The sequence below is a fragment of the Rhodamnia argentea genome, chromosome 9 (assembly GCF_020921035.1).
Source record: "Rhodamnia argentea isolate NSW1041297 chromosome 9, ASM2092103v1, whole genome shotgun sequence".
NCBI classification, from domain to species: Eukaryota; Viridiplantae; Streptophyta; class Magnoliopsida; order Myrtales; family Myrtaceae; genus Rhodamnia; species Rhodamnia argentea.
Genome location: NC_063158.1, coordinates 5,117,352 through 5,133,460, shown reverse-complemented (window position 1 = coordinate 5,133,460; position 16,109 = coordinate 5,117,352). Strand labels below are relative to the sequence as shown.

Here is a 16,109-nt window from a genome sequence, read left to right as displayed (position 1 = left end):
AGCTAATTGAAATTAATTATGGACGTGTCTTTGATGATTTTTCATGGTTCTATAAATCCCAATCGGTCAGCTGAGTTGGCCAAGACAACTCTTGCATTAGTGTTGGAATCATAGTTCTGTTTTTCTTTTCTTTTACTTTGTTTAAACTTTGAAAGAAAATTAGGCCGAAGAGGAAAAGTAGATAATGGTTTTGGGAGGAGTCTAATGTGGTAAATAAATCAGAGTTGTAAATTGTAATCTTACAGTAACTCAAGCAAAAGTTTATCCTTCCTAACGCTCCGTTTGTTATTCAGAAGAACGAATAATATAGGATATGTTTTTAAAATTTTTTTTTGTATCACCTACAAAAATTAATGAAAGAAAAATATTTTTATCGTTTACAAAAATATTTAAAAAATACTGCGATTACTTTGTACAACATAGATTTTAAATTATTCATTTTCTGTGAAATACACGCACCCTAAGTAACACCATTAAAATAGGTCGAAAATGGAAAAGTTACATGCTGAGTTTGAACGTGCTCCATCTGGGATGTAAGCTGTGAATGGAATCTTATAATAACTTACCAAAACCTTTTATTTCCCTAAATGTAATGGTTACAGCATGCCCAAAATGAAAAAAAAAAAGGCACTTCCTAAGTTTAAACCTGCTCCATCTGGAATCTAAACTTGACATTCCTGGTAACGTGATAGAGACCCGGTGCAACGTTTCGTCTTTCTAAGCCATATCCCAGTAATAATGTTTAGTCTACTTTTTTTGTTTTTGTTTTCTGGCATGGAGACTGAGGAAGGAGACACTATTGATTGTGTCGATATCGACAAACAACCGGCGCTGGATCATCATTTATTTAAGAATCATAAAGTTCAAGTAAACATTTTTCGACATTTCGTTCATAATTGACTTGCAGGATTGATTGTTGAATGATGTGCATAAATGAAACTTTTTGTTATGTGCTAACTACAGACTCTCCTAATATGTATATTGGTTTAATAGAGAAAACCCAATTTGCCTCTTGGGTCCTCCAAAACTTCCTCTAGGATGAAGTATGTGCAGAAAACCCAATTTGCCTCTTGGCTCCTCCAAAACTTCCTCTAGGACAAAGTACGTGCAATTTTGATCAAGAGAACCTTGTCCGATTGGAACAGTTCCCATCCAACGAATCAAAAAGGAAGATTTGATAAGGACAAGGACCCTTCCTAAGATGCCTTATGCTAATATGGGCGGAAATGAAGATGTTCCTTCGGAACCTTCCGGGCTACATGTACTCTCTCTCTCTCTCAAAGACATATATCATTGATATAATATGTGTATTTTTCAGCGAGCAACCATACGACACGATCGTCATGATATCAGAAAGTATGGTGCTAGCCCATATATCTCCGTCTACAATTTAACCGTAGCTCGAGATTAGTATAGTGCACATAATATATGGATTTCGACTGGACCTCTTGATCGACTCAGCATGGTTGTAGCCGGTTGGCAGGTAATTGTATTTTATTGTACGCAGATCAAGTTTGAAGGAGGATTTCAACCCTTTTTTTTTTTTTTAAAGTTCCATGGAAACCCTTATGTGCTCTTTAAATTATGATGTACAATCGAAAAAGATCAAAATTACCTGTTGATACTCGCTATGTAGTTCCATAAATCTTTCATATTCTGAATGTAACTTTCGATCTTTTTTTTTCCAATTCTACAACAACAATTTAATGTTCACTTGTGTGAATGATCTGAGTTTGAAAACACTATCCTTTTCCTTTTAACACAATTAAATTTAAATGTAGCGACTTATGGTTAGTAATTTTACTTGAAATTATATGTTGTTGTATTAGGTCAGTCCGGATGTGGGTGGCGATCATCTTACTCGACTATTTACGTATTGGACGGTATTTCTTCGTACTTTTTACAAACTTCAATAAATTTGTAGATCAAGTTTCTTTTTTCACTTGTTTAGGTAGCATTATCCTGATTTATCTTAGAACTAGAGCATTATTGGTAACAGGGAAATAGTTGGCGCGATGGTTGCTGCTACACATTCTGCCAAGGTTTTGTACAAGTGGATAGAATAATAACTCCCAATTATCCAATTAAACCAGTTTCTACCCATGGTGGACCCATATATGAACTCAAAGTCGAAGTCTCCCAGGTGATTTCAGTTCTCCTACATGATCAACAGACTCGACTTATCTCAATAAACGAGAACCTGGAGGTGTGTGCTTATGATTGCTACAGCGGGAGCTGGTGGTCCGCTTTCATGACCCGCCGATCAACGGGGGCTATTAGCCGAAGGAGCTGTTCGTGAACTTGCAGGACAGCACGTTCACCGCGGCATGGGGAGGGATCGCTCAAGAAAGCGCGGACGGGTATTGCCCGCCCATGGGCAGCGGGGTGTTGCCGGATGCGGATTACCGGAAAGCAGCTTATTTCAGAGATGTCCGGTGGATGAATGCACGTGGAGAGATTTTTCCTCCTCGTGAAGTGATGCCCGTGGTGGTGGACGTGACACCCAGTTGTTATGGTCCGCTGGATCTGCATCTTAGGCCGGATCCATGGGGTTATTATTTCTCCTATGGAGGCCCAGGAGGATACTGCAGAGCATGAGGGCATTCTCTGTTTCGGGTGTAAATAGACTGTCAAAGTTGTTGCGACCTTCGCAGGGATGAAATACCCGAGGGAAAAATAACAACTCGAACGCATTCGATCGATCAGTTAACTTTTTCGGTTTTCTGCCAGTTATCTTAAAATGAAGAGGAAACTATATGCAATGCACATAATATAAACTTAGGTTTAAATGCAACTAATTCAACATGACGGGAAGAATTCTATCTATGTGACCTAATTCTAATGACAATTAACATGAACTATCATAAAATGGCGTGCAACTTAACTATGTGGTCCTTACATGTGATCACTAAATGGCACGGCAAATACGACATGGAATTGAATGACGTAGCATGAATAATAACATGGCAAAGAGAATGCAATGATGTGGCAGGTGACATGAATGATGCAATCAAATATACCTCATTATTTTTTGGATCCTAAACCATTAGATATTAGCTAAACACGAGATCTTATCTAGAAACTATCCTAATCAATCATGCAATGCAATCTTTTTTTCCCTTTTTTTTTTTTTGGTCTTCATAAAACAAGAGAATTAAGCAATAAGATAAACACGAAATTAGGAGTAAGCGGTTCCGGGTTCCGTACAAGTTTCACCTAGAACCCGAAACCTACTTATCGAAACAGTTTCCTAATTTTTTGAAACCTGAAACCTAGAACCTACCCTACATATCTATCTCATCACAAGCTCTAGGGTCGGTTTCGATGTACCGAGAACCTGTCAATTTCTCTTTGTTTTTTTTTTTTCCCATTTTTAGTTGAGCAAAATGAGAGTGAACGAACGACAAAAAGGAAAGTTTCTCATCTGTTAATAGCAACAATCCATAAAAGATGAACACGTAAAATAAATTAAACAATAACAAGTTCAAAACACGTGACATAAAGCCTAAATTATAGAACTGCAGTCAATCATCAATCTTCCATGAAAAATTGCTCCAAATTCTAACCATCCGAAATCAAAGGAAACAATCCAACATAGTTAATCACTAATAATAATTTTGAATTAAAATTGCAATTAACTAAATTAAATAATTATTAAAAAGTCTCACCACATATATTCATTTCACTTCAACTCGATGACAATCTCCTCATCAAGTGGGTTCATATCTAAAAAAAGAACAGATTAAATAAAACAAGGAAAAAAAATATATACAAAGGAATTTACTCTATTTTTTCGGGGGAAAATCACTAAGGAAACCTCTTGATTTAGTTAAATGATTACAACGGCGTGGCTTACATTTCTTTGCTTAGAGTTGTCCCACCTAGAAAATAGGGACAAAGGCTATTTTTTATTTTGGCTCAATGAAAAGAATCTTGTAATGGCATTGCGGTGTTATGTCGAATTTAAATGGGATTTTTTTTTCTTTTCCTAAAATGAAAAGGTTAACTCGTTTTCTATAAGAATCAAAAGAAAGGCATGGAACCCATCGATTTCTCCTGTGCACACGATGCACCTGTGCTGACTCAAAAACATTGAATTATGTTTGTTGTGTCACATTAAGTGAGGTACTAAGTTGCTTTGATTCTTATGTTGATGAGAGATACGTAGCCCGCCCTAACTTCATTCATCCTCCAGGTTATCAACACGGGCATCTTGTTTCAGGAATCAATGATTTCTATGTTCCGGTTCCGGTTCGGTTCCACTGGGAACCAAGAACCGGTGGTTCCTAGCCGGACCATAGCTCATTACAACCTAGATTCTATCCTAAAAAATCATGCTCACCCTTATATCAAATCACCGAATATATCCATTCAACTCAAAATTGGAAACGAATAAAGCGGCCACTCAATCTTAATGCTTAAAGATCAAATTGCCGATTTTCGTGCAATCCATAACCCTGTCTTAATCCAAATTGAATTATTGATCTTGTGCTGATGCGGGAGCATTGGGCCTTGTCAACAAGTTCATGTTGAAGATGTCGAAGTTTAAGAGAATGACTTATGCATACAGAGATTTCGTCTTGACAACGAGTAGAAGTTTCAGTTCTGCGCTAGCTCAAGAGAATGGTCATAACACTCTCCATATAGATTTGATTTGCCTGATTCTAGTGTCAAAAGTTCAAGAACTCTTGGCTCTATGACTTTCATGGTTTGATTTTTTTGAGATAAGCACTGAAAGGCGTGTTGATCATCAAAGAAGACAACGAATGAATTGAGAGTCAAAGTTCTAGTCTCTAGGTGTTTGATGTACTTTCTAGTTCCTAGGTCTTTATTGTATTTTCTAATTCCTATGTCTTTAATATTTTGGTAGTTCTCATACGTCTTTAGTGTTCGGTGAGTCTCCATGGTCATTTAGTCCCTAGGTCCTTTATTGTTGTCTATTTCCTATGTCCGAGTCCCTCCAAAAATAGAGGCAAATTCTCAAATGTAAAAAAGATGATTTTGATGTGTGAAAACATATGAGATTTGCCTCTATGTAAGCAAATTTCTTTGAAGAATGGCTAACTCCAGCATCTGTATCTTTGGAGGTTGGATTACTCCTTAGTGGTTGGCCAAAAAAGCATTTGTATCATCGGTTGGTGATATTCTGTAGGCCTTGGTGGTGAGCTTCTTCTATTCCGAAGTCTTGTATCCATGGCTAGTGATATTCAGGCCTTGATGGTAAACTTTATTAGTCCCGATCATGATCCTTGGTTATTGAAATTCTGTACGCCTTGGTTCCGATCGTAATTTATCTTGTATTTTTCGTTTACCCATTGACATCACGCAAAACGACATTCGTCCATCATGCACACGCATCATGCACACATTTTGGATTAGGAGATTTTCATAATTTGGATATGCCTAAAATATTAAGATAATCAAGTTAGATAGCAATAACATCAAATTAGGCAATAATATCTTGAATTGAAATTTGGACCATATACTTACCTAATTCAAAGATTTTGCTTCCAAATCATGGACAGTGGATCACGGGTGATAAGTTGAAGCTCATGGGACCGATGTTCGGCGACCGATGTTTCGTGATAAACGGCAGAGGAATGAGGAGGTTTGGCCAAGTGGAGTGGCAAGGGGATGGTGTGACGGCCTAAATTTTTGCGCAATTAGATTAACAAGCGGAATAATAATTATTAGACTTGGATTATGGCAATAGTGGAAGTGGGGATTATTAGTATTTTGAGCGGTTGGATATTTGAGATGATGATATAGTCGGGGCGCGTTATTTTTAGGCAGACCGTTGGTATTTGATTAAGTGATAGTTTTGGGTAAAACCAGTCCCGATGCAAAGTTGGTTCACAATTAAATCACAAAGCCTTAAGCAGTCCCTAAACCAACTGCCTCAAGCCCTCAATTTTCCTCTCCCCTCACCGTGGACAGCTCCCTCATCCTCTCTTCTACTTCATCTTCTTCTTTTCTTCTTCGGTGAATTCGCCCGAGCAACTCCTCTCACTCCCATGCTAATGTTGGCGACTCCCTAACTCGGCGACGGCTGTCTATGAGCTCCCCTAGCCGTGCTCAACCCCTCAAAGTTGATCATTCATCCCCTCTACCAGTTCTTCTTCGCACGCGACCCCCCAAGAAGAAAGTAATGGTTTGAGCCCATGATCCTACGGCAAGTAGATTACTAACCATGACTAGTAGATTGTCTATAGTCTTTGATTTGAGTGAAATGACTCGATATGAGCTGAGGTGGTACTGAATAAAGGTTGGTCTTGCTGGGCCGAGCAAACGGTCTTCCATGTCGAATTCTCTTAATAGATTGGCGCCTTACGGAGATGGGTAGTGAGCTTTCAAGGGCTGATCGTCGTGGTGGTCAACGAGGCAAGTGGAATTGTAGTTGTGGGTAATTGGGCGAAGTGGTCGGCCAAGAATCCCTATGGGTTATTTGGACAAATTTGTGTTACGTGTTGGTTTAATCGTCGAACCGTATACTTATGGTCATGAGAAGTCAAGAGTAAATGGCTAATCGCTTGGATCGTCGTTGGTACGACGCAAATTTATTGGTGGAGTCAAGGCTGGGTGGATAGTCGCAAAGCATGGGGGTTTAATGGAAGGTTTGCAAGGTTTTTCGGCTGAGTTAGCTTCTTGGGTTGGTGGTTATAAGACGTGGGCAATGAGATGTTGTATATTAATAGTGCTAAGTGCAATGGATGCTGAAACCGATTGTGATTAAGACTATGTAGGCGTTCGTCTAAAAGGTTTTGAAGTTCATGTGGAGCCCATTTAGTTTCCTTTTGTGGTTATTGAGTTACATTATGATTAAGTATTGCTATAACCTGAATCATATGTATTCCGATGTTGGTGCTTGTGATTTGTTGTTCGATTACGTGATTGAATAGATGATTTAGTCATTCAGGTTAGTATTTCCACTTGCTAAGCTTCGACTCATTCTTTAGTTGTTATCCTCTTTTCGGATGCCAGGTTTATGTGACTTCAGCTAATAGTAGTGGCGTTGGAGCACGAGGATGATGCTAGAGGATACTCGGGAGTACAGGTTATGCTTGTAATCTTCCCAGTTGCGGTCTTTTGACAAGCAACGATGTAACTAACTGGACACACACACACACACACACACACACACACACACACACACACACACACACACATATATATATATATATATGTAAATGAAATTAGTTGATTAGGGGTTCTTGTTATGTATGTGTGTATCTATATAGGTAGCGAACCCTACAAAAAGCTATATCCCTTTAGGGGTTGTGCTTGCCTCTATTTTCATGCATTTATATGGTTTTATATAGCCGCCTGATTGTTTTTAGTTTATTTAACTGGACATTTCTATTATGTACAATATCAAATTAAAATAAAGCGCGATTAACAAGTAGTGGTGGGACTACGAGGTCGCCACAGAGGGAGCTAGTGCTATGGCAATCATCGGATGTAGCAGGAAATTGGGGCTGGCACGGCAACAATAGCTTTGAGAATTTTCGTCAAGCTTGCTGGATTGCCGGGCTGTTTCGCTAGAGAAAGAAACCCGCAAGAAGTGACTGATAAACTTGCAAGAACTCTACGTAATCACTTGCCAGGAAACCTGCAAGAACAACACCGAGGATTCAAAGAATTCGTTGAGAGCTCGCCGGGGTCACCAAGTGTATTCGGTGAACTGGTGGTGAAGCTTGGATCTTGTTAACACTAAACTGGTGTAATCACCGGAAGGACCGAAGTTGATGGAAATCGCTACTGGGGACAACAAGGAGGCGGCTGGCTGAGGAAACAACAGCAGAACGGGAAATACAAAGAAGAAAGAAGAATCAATTGGCGTGTTTTATGTGCATGAATGAGTGAAACCTGAAAAAAGAAAGAAGAAAACAATAATGGTGGGATGCAAATATTTGATATATGATGAAGAATCGGCCTCCCCTTCTTAGTCCTCTCCTCAAGATCGTATGCTGCCCTCTTCCATATCAGCTCCCCTCTCTCTCTCGTGGTTGAACCTCATGTTCGTGTCTCCAGTCCTCCCTTACATAATGTTAAGTTTAGGGTTTTCTTTTTTTTAATTCTAAATTTTAAGTAGTGGTGTCAAACGGGTGGGTCGGGTCGGGTTTAGATCGGGTTGAATATGGTCCGACTTATATTGATTCATTTAACACATTTTAATCCATTTTCGTATAGTACAAAGCTAATGATGCATACCGGACTCATATCTGACCTGACCCATAGCACTAAAACACTTTCATATTTAATCTAATTTAGAAAAAATTATGAATTATTAAAAAAATCATTATTAAAGCATTGTGAACAATTTTTATAATTACACAAATAAAAAAAAATTATGACACACTTAAGATAGCTGGCTAACCCATTTTTAATCCATTTATAACTAATTAAAGACCCATTAAATTATTAAGCGACCAATTTATGACCCACTTAAGTTTGTTAAGGAACCCATTTATGTCCCCGTACTATTAAATATGGGTTAGAATATGAGTTCTTGACCCATTTTGCCACATCTAATTTTAAGAGATATACAATATCTTCACAAAAAAGAATGTTTTTTTTCCTGTCAAATTGATAATATCATAACCATATTGCTCAATTATCTTCTAAATCCAAGATTTTTCAACTTGGGCATTTTCCAGTGAAAACTTCGGCTCTCATAAAGTTCGTGGCCTTGGCCGAAGTTTCTCTCACCGCAGGCTTTGTCAAACTAGATAAATTAAGCTCAGAACCACACATCCGCCCACCGGGAAAATTTAAATGCAATTATATGGCGTTAAAACTTTTAATGAAAATGCTCCTAGTATCCTTGTGCCAGCTAAATAATACTTTTGTTTATGGATCTGATCGATCCCTCATTTTATTATACACTAAAAGTCTAATCGAGGTCATCGACATTTGCGTGTCAACAAAAATGGACCGTATATCCATTTATGACCCATTTTTTATTTGCCGAGTTGCTATATTGGATTAGTAAATATTCAATAGATGGGTGGGTTTAGAACGGTTAAGTTAAAAAATATAGATGTCAAATGGGTTCACAACTTACTTAAACTCAACTCGTTTCTATGACTCTCATGTCGCTCTCTCCCTCTCTCTCCCCCACTTGATTTCGCGCTCACTCAATCCGTGCTCTCTCCTTAATCTGAATATGAATTTTTCCTAAATCGGATTAATAAATATGAAAGTGTTTTAACCACATAAGTCGGGTCGGATACGAGTTAATATATCAATTTTGTATGGAGCTGGGTCAATTTGAATAGGACCATTCTCGACTCGACCCACCTATTTGACAAGTCAACGAGTAAAAAGTAAATGGTGAAAAGTAAACGAAAGTAGCACATTGATAAGCGGACTGCATTTTGAAAGTGCATTGCCCATATTGTCTCATTTTGAAGACGTTTCAGAATGAGAACCTAGAAGTTGTATTGGTTCTTGTCTGGGGTTTTAAAGTATGATCGACCAAGATGGGGGATTCATTCGTAATCCTCTAAAAAGCATATTTTGGAAAACTACATTGACTCGAATAACCGCTCTTAAGCTCGATTTTACTTTACAAAGTTGGTCACTGCTCATCGATAATCAGCTTACTTGAGTTTGCCTAAACACGCCCTTGTGCGTGCGCTCGTGCACGAAATCAAACTTGGCAAGACATTATCATATCTGCATGGCCAATCTGATTTCACTAGTAACCATGAGTATCTAATATTAGAGCAAAATAATGGCTTCTTCTATTCTTTCCTTTTTCGAGATATCATACGATGTTATTTGAATTAGCAGCTTCAGTGGGAAGTAAATTTTCAACACATGATAAATAAAAAAAATACCTACGTAGATCCGTCAAATTGGTGAATCGGGTTGGATTTGATCAGTGGTCCAGCCCAAATTCATGCTTTTAATCCGTTTTGATCCATTTGCATCCATTGCAAATTTAGCGACTCGTACCCAACTCGAAATCCATTTTCAACAAATTTTCTCCTTAAATTGTGGCCTTTGAAGAGTGGGCGGCTCTACGGAACGGCTTGTCAAATTAGTGAGAGGGCTCGGGGGGTCGGGTTATAAACGGTGGCATGAAGGTGGTGGTATAAGTCCGGCCCAGCCCACACATAAATCATAAAATGGGTTCAGGCTTTGGTTTTTTTTTTTTTAGCCAATTGACTTTCATTTTGTCTCCATATTCCAATTTATAATTCTACATTAATTCTTAATCAACTGTACCATGGACAGATGTAATTAAGTGCTAGTTGTGAGTTTCATCATCATTTCATGGGCTATCAAATCTTTTGCCGGTTTGAATGTGCGAGGCACTTTCGTTTAATTAACTTGCTCAATGCCACGAATGAAGGTGATTGATTATCATGTAACCGAATGAAGATATATTTCGGTTAGAATATAGATAATTTAAATTATTTTACCCAAATATTCCCAAATTAATGACCCCTTCGCTTTTTGGGGAGCATCTTGAATAGGAGTAGCACTTCATGAAAAGCCAAACTTGGATATATGAAATTTGCATAGACCTACTAAGACCTATCTGTTTTATAACTTTTAATTTAAAATCCATTATGACTGGTACTTGTAAGTTTGAGGTGGTTCTGTTAAATAAGGGAAAATGACACAAATGATCATTGAACTTTGACCCAATGTGCAATATAATCCCTGAACTTCCAATTTGACCGATATGGTCCCCAAACTTAAGCCTAATGTGCAAATTGATTCCCGAACTTTCAATTTATTTAATGTGGTCTCTGAACTTTTTGAAACATCCATAAACTATAAGAAAATGTTCAAAGTCGTCCTTGAACTTGAATTAATGGGAGGATTACGTTGAACATCTTTCTATAATTGAGAGATTAAGTTAAACATGTTTTAAAAGTCCAGGGACCATATTGGTCAAATTAAAAGTTCAAAGACCACATTGCACATCGGGCTAAAGTTCATGGACCACATTGATCAAATTAAAAGTTCATGGACCACATTGCACATTAGATCAAAGCTCGGGGGTCATTTGTGTTATTATCCCTTTAAATAAATGTTGCGTTAGAATTTGGGTTTGTGACTTATTTTGATTGCCCTATATGTACGTCATAGAGAGTAACAACATCAAGGCAAGTAATCGGTAATTAACGGCGATCATGAATCAAGTTTGCCTAAATGCATTATCAACATCATTAGACTAATCTATATGATCGTAGATATTGATGAATGGTTTTGTTTCAGCCGAGAATATATTTAATTAGATTACCGTAGGGTACCAAATTGATGAGAAGCGATATTACCCATGCTGCCTTCTTGTTTTTCCTTTGAATTGGGCCCTTTATACAGGTGGTTATTGAAGCTTTGCTTCAAGGATAGGAATATTCATTTTGGCACTTGACCACCAGGTACAAGAACAAAATGAATAGGAATGACACAAATGGTTTATGAGCTTTAGCTCAATGTGTAATATGGTTTCTAAACTTTTAATTTAATTAATTTAGTCTCTGAATTTTAACCCAATGTGCAATGTAGCCTTTGGACTTTTAACTTGTTTAATATGGTCGCCGAACTTTAGAATATGTTCAAAGTTTTCCCTGAATTTGAATTAATGGGAAGATTATATTGAATATCTTTATATAATTCAAGGACTAAGTTGAACATGTTCTAAAAGTTAAAAGGCTATATTGGTCAAATTAAAAGTTTAATGGCCACATTGCACATTGAACAAAAATTCAGGGACCATTTATGTCATTATCCGAAATGTATAAAATGATGTTAGTGATTGTCTTATGAAGGAAGACTAAGGAAGGTGATACTATCGACCGATCGATAATGACGAATACTCAACATTGGATCATCAAATTTTGTTGACTAAGGAAGTTTTGATGAGATCCTGATCCAAACAGGCGAGGATATTCAAACTTCAAAGTCCAAGATCTTTAAAAGCGTATAGATTGACTTTTTTTGTAAAGAAAATGAGGCAAAACCCTTAAATAATTGTTGCATGATTGTAAAACACACACACACACAAAAGGAGTGTGATGATATGATTGACCTCTAATGAGCAATTTAATATGTTATACCCAAGTTGATGCAACAAGTACTTGCTACCTCGCGTGTTGTATGTATGTTTTTGTTGCAAGTCTATTTTAATTCATACGTTTGACACTACACATATATGCTGGTTACCTCCAAGCAGAATTGATCGGTTCAAGATCCAAAATAGAGAACCAAATGGATCAAAGATTAGTTTCTAAATTTTGTTCTCGAAAATCGAATTAGACTCCATGTGTGAGTCGGCTTGAAAACCAACTTGGTAAGGCCGGTATACATGTATCAAGCCTTCCAACGCTGGTTCCCTCCAAGAGGAAATCGAATGCATCAAAATCGATTTACAAATTTTATTCACGGGAATCAAATTAGTGTACATATGAACAGGTCTGAAATGAAACCTTAGACCAAAAAAAAAAAAAAAATACCGGTCTAAAACCGGCTTGGTAAGACCAGTTTGGCCTCGGTGCCCAGCCCAGCCCAGCCGTACCTACGCTGAACCAAAAAAGGAAAAACAAAATCAGACAACCCAAGTCGAAAAGGTTGCCAATTGTCACTTGTCGTGTGGATATTATTTTTCAAAAAAAATATAAAAACGTATGAAGCTTTCAAATTCCACGTGGGCAGCTGCTTCAAGCTCAGATTCTCCCCTCGTGTCAATACATCATTGGTCACACGGATATCCATGTCCTATCAAGTATCAATAATCACATATTCAATCCCAAAGCCCACAGATCAATCGAACCCCTCCAAAAAGAGAAAAACCACTTTGCGGGTCCCACAACATATCTCTCCGCTCTCTCCACCGTCCGTTTTTCTATTGCAGAATCCAACGGCCCAAAACCCCTCAACGACCCTTCTCTCTCCTCTCCCTCTCGCTCTCAAAAATCCGGACACCAAGAAAAACGAACGGACAATCCCACCTCAGAGAAGAGCCAGCGAGCGAGCGAGCGAGTTATGCACTCCGATTCGGAGCCCCGAAAAGACGGCCACGACCCGAAACGGAGGGCTTGACGAGCCGCGCGTAGCCGCCGGAGATGGAGCTGTCTCTTCCTTCTCTGTCCCCGAGCACTTCGGCAGCTTCGCTCGCGTCCTCCTCCAGCAGAGCTTCGAAGCTCTACGATCGTGGCGGGAGGAGGAGGCGGGCGAGCTTCAGCGAAGCCAGGCCTCAACCTCAGGTACGGTGCGTCAAGTCCTCCGCCGAGAGGACCAGTGACGGGATCGACGCGAACAGGGAGAGAGATGACGCAGGAGGAGGACATTTCGCGGGTCCTGCCATGGAGGTGACCACATTTGACCGCAGCTTCAGCGATTCGGAATTCCCAATTTGGGAGAAGATCGGTGCTGTTGTACGGCTCAGTTACGGAATCGGTCCGTTCAGTTGCTTCCCTTGTTATCCTTTTTCTCTGCAATTGTCTTTGTCCCTGTCACTCTTGTTTATCACATACCTTTTACCGTTAGCTAATTTGGTGCTCGATGATGAACCGTGAAGATTTGCAAGACTTGTAGTTGAGAAATTTGGGACTTGGGTCTTACTAGAAGTAGCCGAATCGTAGAAATCAGAAAGTCAACTCAGGTCGTGTCTCATTCGTGGAAAGGTGGTCTCCAGAGTTGGTGTCCAGTTGCCAAAACCTCTGGAGTGTTTTTCTCCCATTTCTGCACGGGGAATTTTGCAATTCTCTCTGTGCCCTCAACTTTTTGAACTACTTAAGGAAAGCATCTGTGTTCTGTATGAATGATTGGTTTTGTTTTTGCAAGGATGCTGAGTGAAGACTCAAAGGCGCTTTTTGATGATGGTTCTTGTCTTTTTCCTCCTTTCTTGATGTTCCCATGTGAATTTGCTGTCTCAGGTATATACGGCGCAATGGCGTTAGCCGGGCGGTTTATTTGCTCATTTACCGGGATAGATTGCATGGGAGGGTTCCATCCTTCACTGGACGTGATCCTCGAAGGGCTCGGATACGCTGCCCCTCCGATCATGGCTCTTCTGTTCATACTAGATGTACGTGCATCTGCTCTAGTGATGAATAGTATCAATTCATGTTTTAGATGAATTAGATTTTCTCGGTCGGGCCTTCTCTGCGGCCCCTATAGATTTCAGATTTTGTGCATGAGGTGGAACTATGGGAATTTCGAAGCTTTAGTTTTCATTGGCTAATGCTGGCTTTAGATGCATGCTTTGAGTTTGGGGACTTCTCTTCACAAGGTAATTGTTCTTCCAGGACGAGGTAGTGAAGTTGTCACCTCATGCTCGGGCTATAAGGGACGTGGAAGATGAAGAGCTCTGGAGCTTCTTTTATGGGATGTCGCCGTGGCAGGTAAAGTCATCTTGTCTTGTACCTGCTTTGTCTGGTGTTTTTTTTTCCTTCTTTCAAACTTGGTTAACTTTTGAAGTAAAGGAACTTTTTTAGTCTTATGCATCTTGAATTCTTGATTTTAGTTCATACTAATTGTTGCTGCGAGCTCAGTTGGGGAGGAGCTTTTCTACAGAGCTGCCATTCAGGTATGTTCATATGGGAAAACGTCATTTAGACTTACGGATTTAATTGGATGTTCTGTAGCTCTTTCTATCAATATATTTTGTATTGGAGTTTCTCGTTGTCTTGGACCTTCTGCTATGCAATATAAGATTAGTATTGATGAAACAGAGAGAACATGGTGAGTATTCTTCGACGAAGAAGAGGCGGCTGATTCTCTTATTGCAACCATGAAATCTTCATTGGTGTAATCCATGATATCCTTATCACATGCACGTATGTTGTCATCGAATTTCTGTTTCATGTTACAGGGAGCACTCGCCGATATGTTCTTTAGGGGCACAGATTTGGTCACCAACGCTAAAGGGATCGCTTCTCTGGTATGCATTTCGTCCTCAACTGTTTCCCATCTTTCTGCAGACAACACCGGAACTCATTTCCATCTCTTTTTATGCAGACTGGAGTGCTACCACCTTTTGTCCCTTTTGCCCAGGCATTTGCAGCGGTTATTACGGCTGCGCTAACAGGTTCTCTGTACTATGTGGCTGCCTCCCCAAAAGGTATGTATTAGTGTCTGAGTCCTAGCAAACTCGTCTTGCTTCTTTTGTTTGGTTGAAACGCTGACAAACATTCTTGTGCTTCTGTAGATCCCACATACGTAGTTGCTCCAGTTTTGCAATCTCGCTCGGGTCGTGATAATCTGAAGAAACTCTTTGCAGGTGCCTACTTATATATCATATCTTGGATGTACTTTGCTGTGTTTATTTCGATTACAAACATGCCCTTACCGGTGTATAATAGTATGATAGTCCAGAGACCGAAACATATTATGAAGTAGCAATAGACAACATGACTCCGTTGTGATATACTTGTCACACTATTCTGATAGGACCTCACCTTGCTTATAAACACTGATTACATCCTGATCTCTGTTCTTCTGTGGTTATTACTTATCTGTCGCAAATCAAGACATGACTGCTGTATTCTGATCTTCTGGGAAAGCAAAAGTTGTAACCTTTCCTAGATGGCTACTGACAGTCATTACCCAGCCTTCTTGTTGATTCATCTTTCATTATGTGACAGCCTGGTATGAAAGGAGGCAAATGAAGAAAATCTACTCTCCTCTTCTTGAAGGACTTCTAGCTCTCTACCTTGGGTTTGAGTGGATTCAGGTAACTTGCTGTTTGCTTACAGAACTACTTATTTCACATGCAACAGATGAGACTTAAAGACTTGAGTTTAAATCTTGATGCCCATATGACAGACAAACAACATCCTTGCACCCATGATAACACATGGGATTTATTCTGCGGTAATACTCGGACATGGCCTTTGGAAGATTCATGACCACCGGAGAAGACTACGCCAACGAATCCAGCAGCTTAGAGAGGGAAACAATTCGAAATGAACACCGAATCTGCATAAATGTAGCTCCGCGTGCAGGGAACTTGTACATTACATAGAGTTGACTATTGTCCAGTATAGCGGCAGATGTAATTTTAGTGGAATTACCTTATACATCAACAATATGTTAGAGAAATTCAAAGCCATACACATGATATCATAAGAGGCCTCTTTTTAGGAATT

The 16,109-nt window shown here is 39.2% G+C and overlaps 2 protein-coding genes across 2 annotated transcripts; both read left to right on the top strand.

Moving 5' to 3' along the window:
• Positions 1–774: 774 nt before the first annotated feature.
• Positions 775–2,598, top strand: LOC125316634. The gene is made up of 3 exons (XM_048285468.1): positions 775–867; positions 2,000–2,206; positions 2,308–2,598. Exons 1-3 carry the CDS (start codon positions 775–777, stop codon positions 2,596–2,598), a joined length of 591 nt encoding a protein of 196 aa, XP_048141425.1.
• A 10,317-nt stretch (positions 2,599–12,915) lies between these two features.
• On the top strand, positions 12,916–16,101 carry LOC115736963. Its single transcript, XM_030668879.2, has 9 exons — positions 12,916–13,416; positions 13,896–14,047; positions 14,268–14,363; positions 14,486–14,548; positions 14,834–14,902; positions 14,980–15,082; positions 15,170–15,241; positions 15,606–15,694; positions 15,787–16,101. The coding sequence occupies exons 1-9, from the start codon at positions 13,083–13,085 to the stop codon at positions 15,928–15,930; spliced, it is 1,122 nt and encodes a 373-aa protein (XP_030524739.1). The 5' UTR covers positions 12,916–13,082; the 3' UTR covers positions 15,931–16,101.
• The last annotated feature ends 8 nt before the right edge of the window (positions 16,102–16,109 follow it).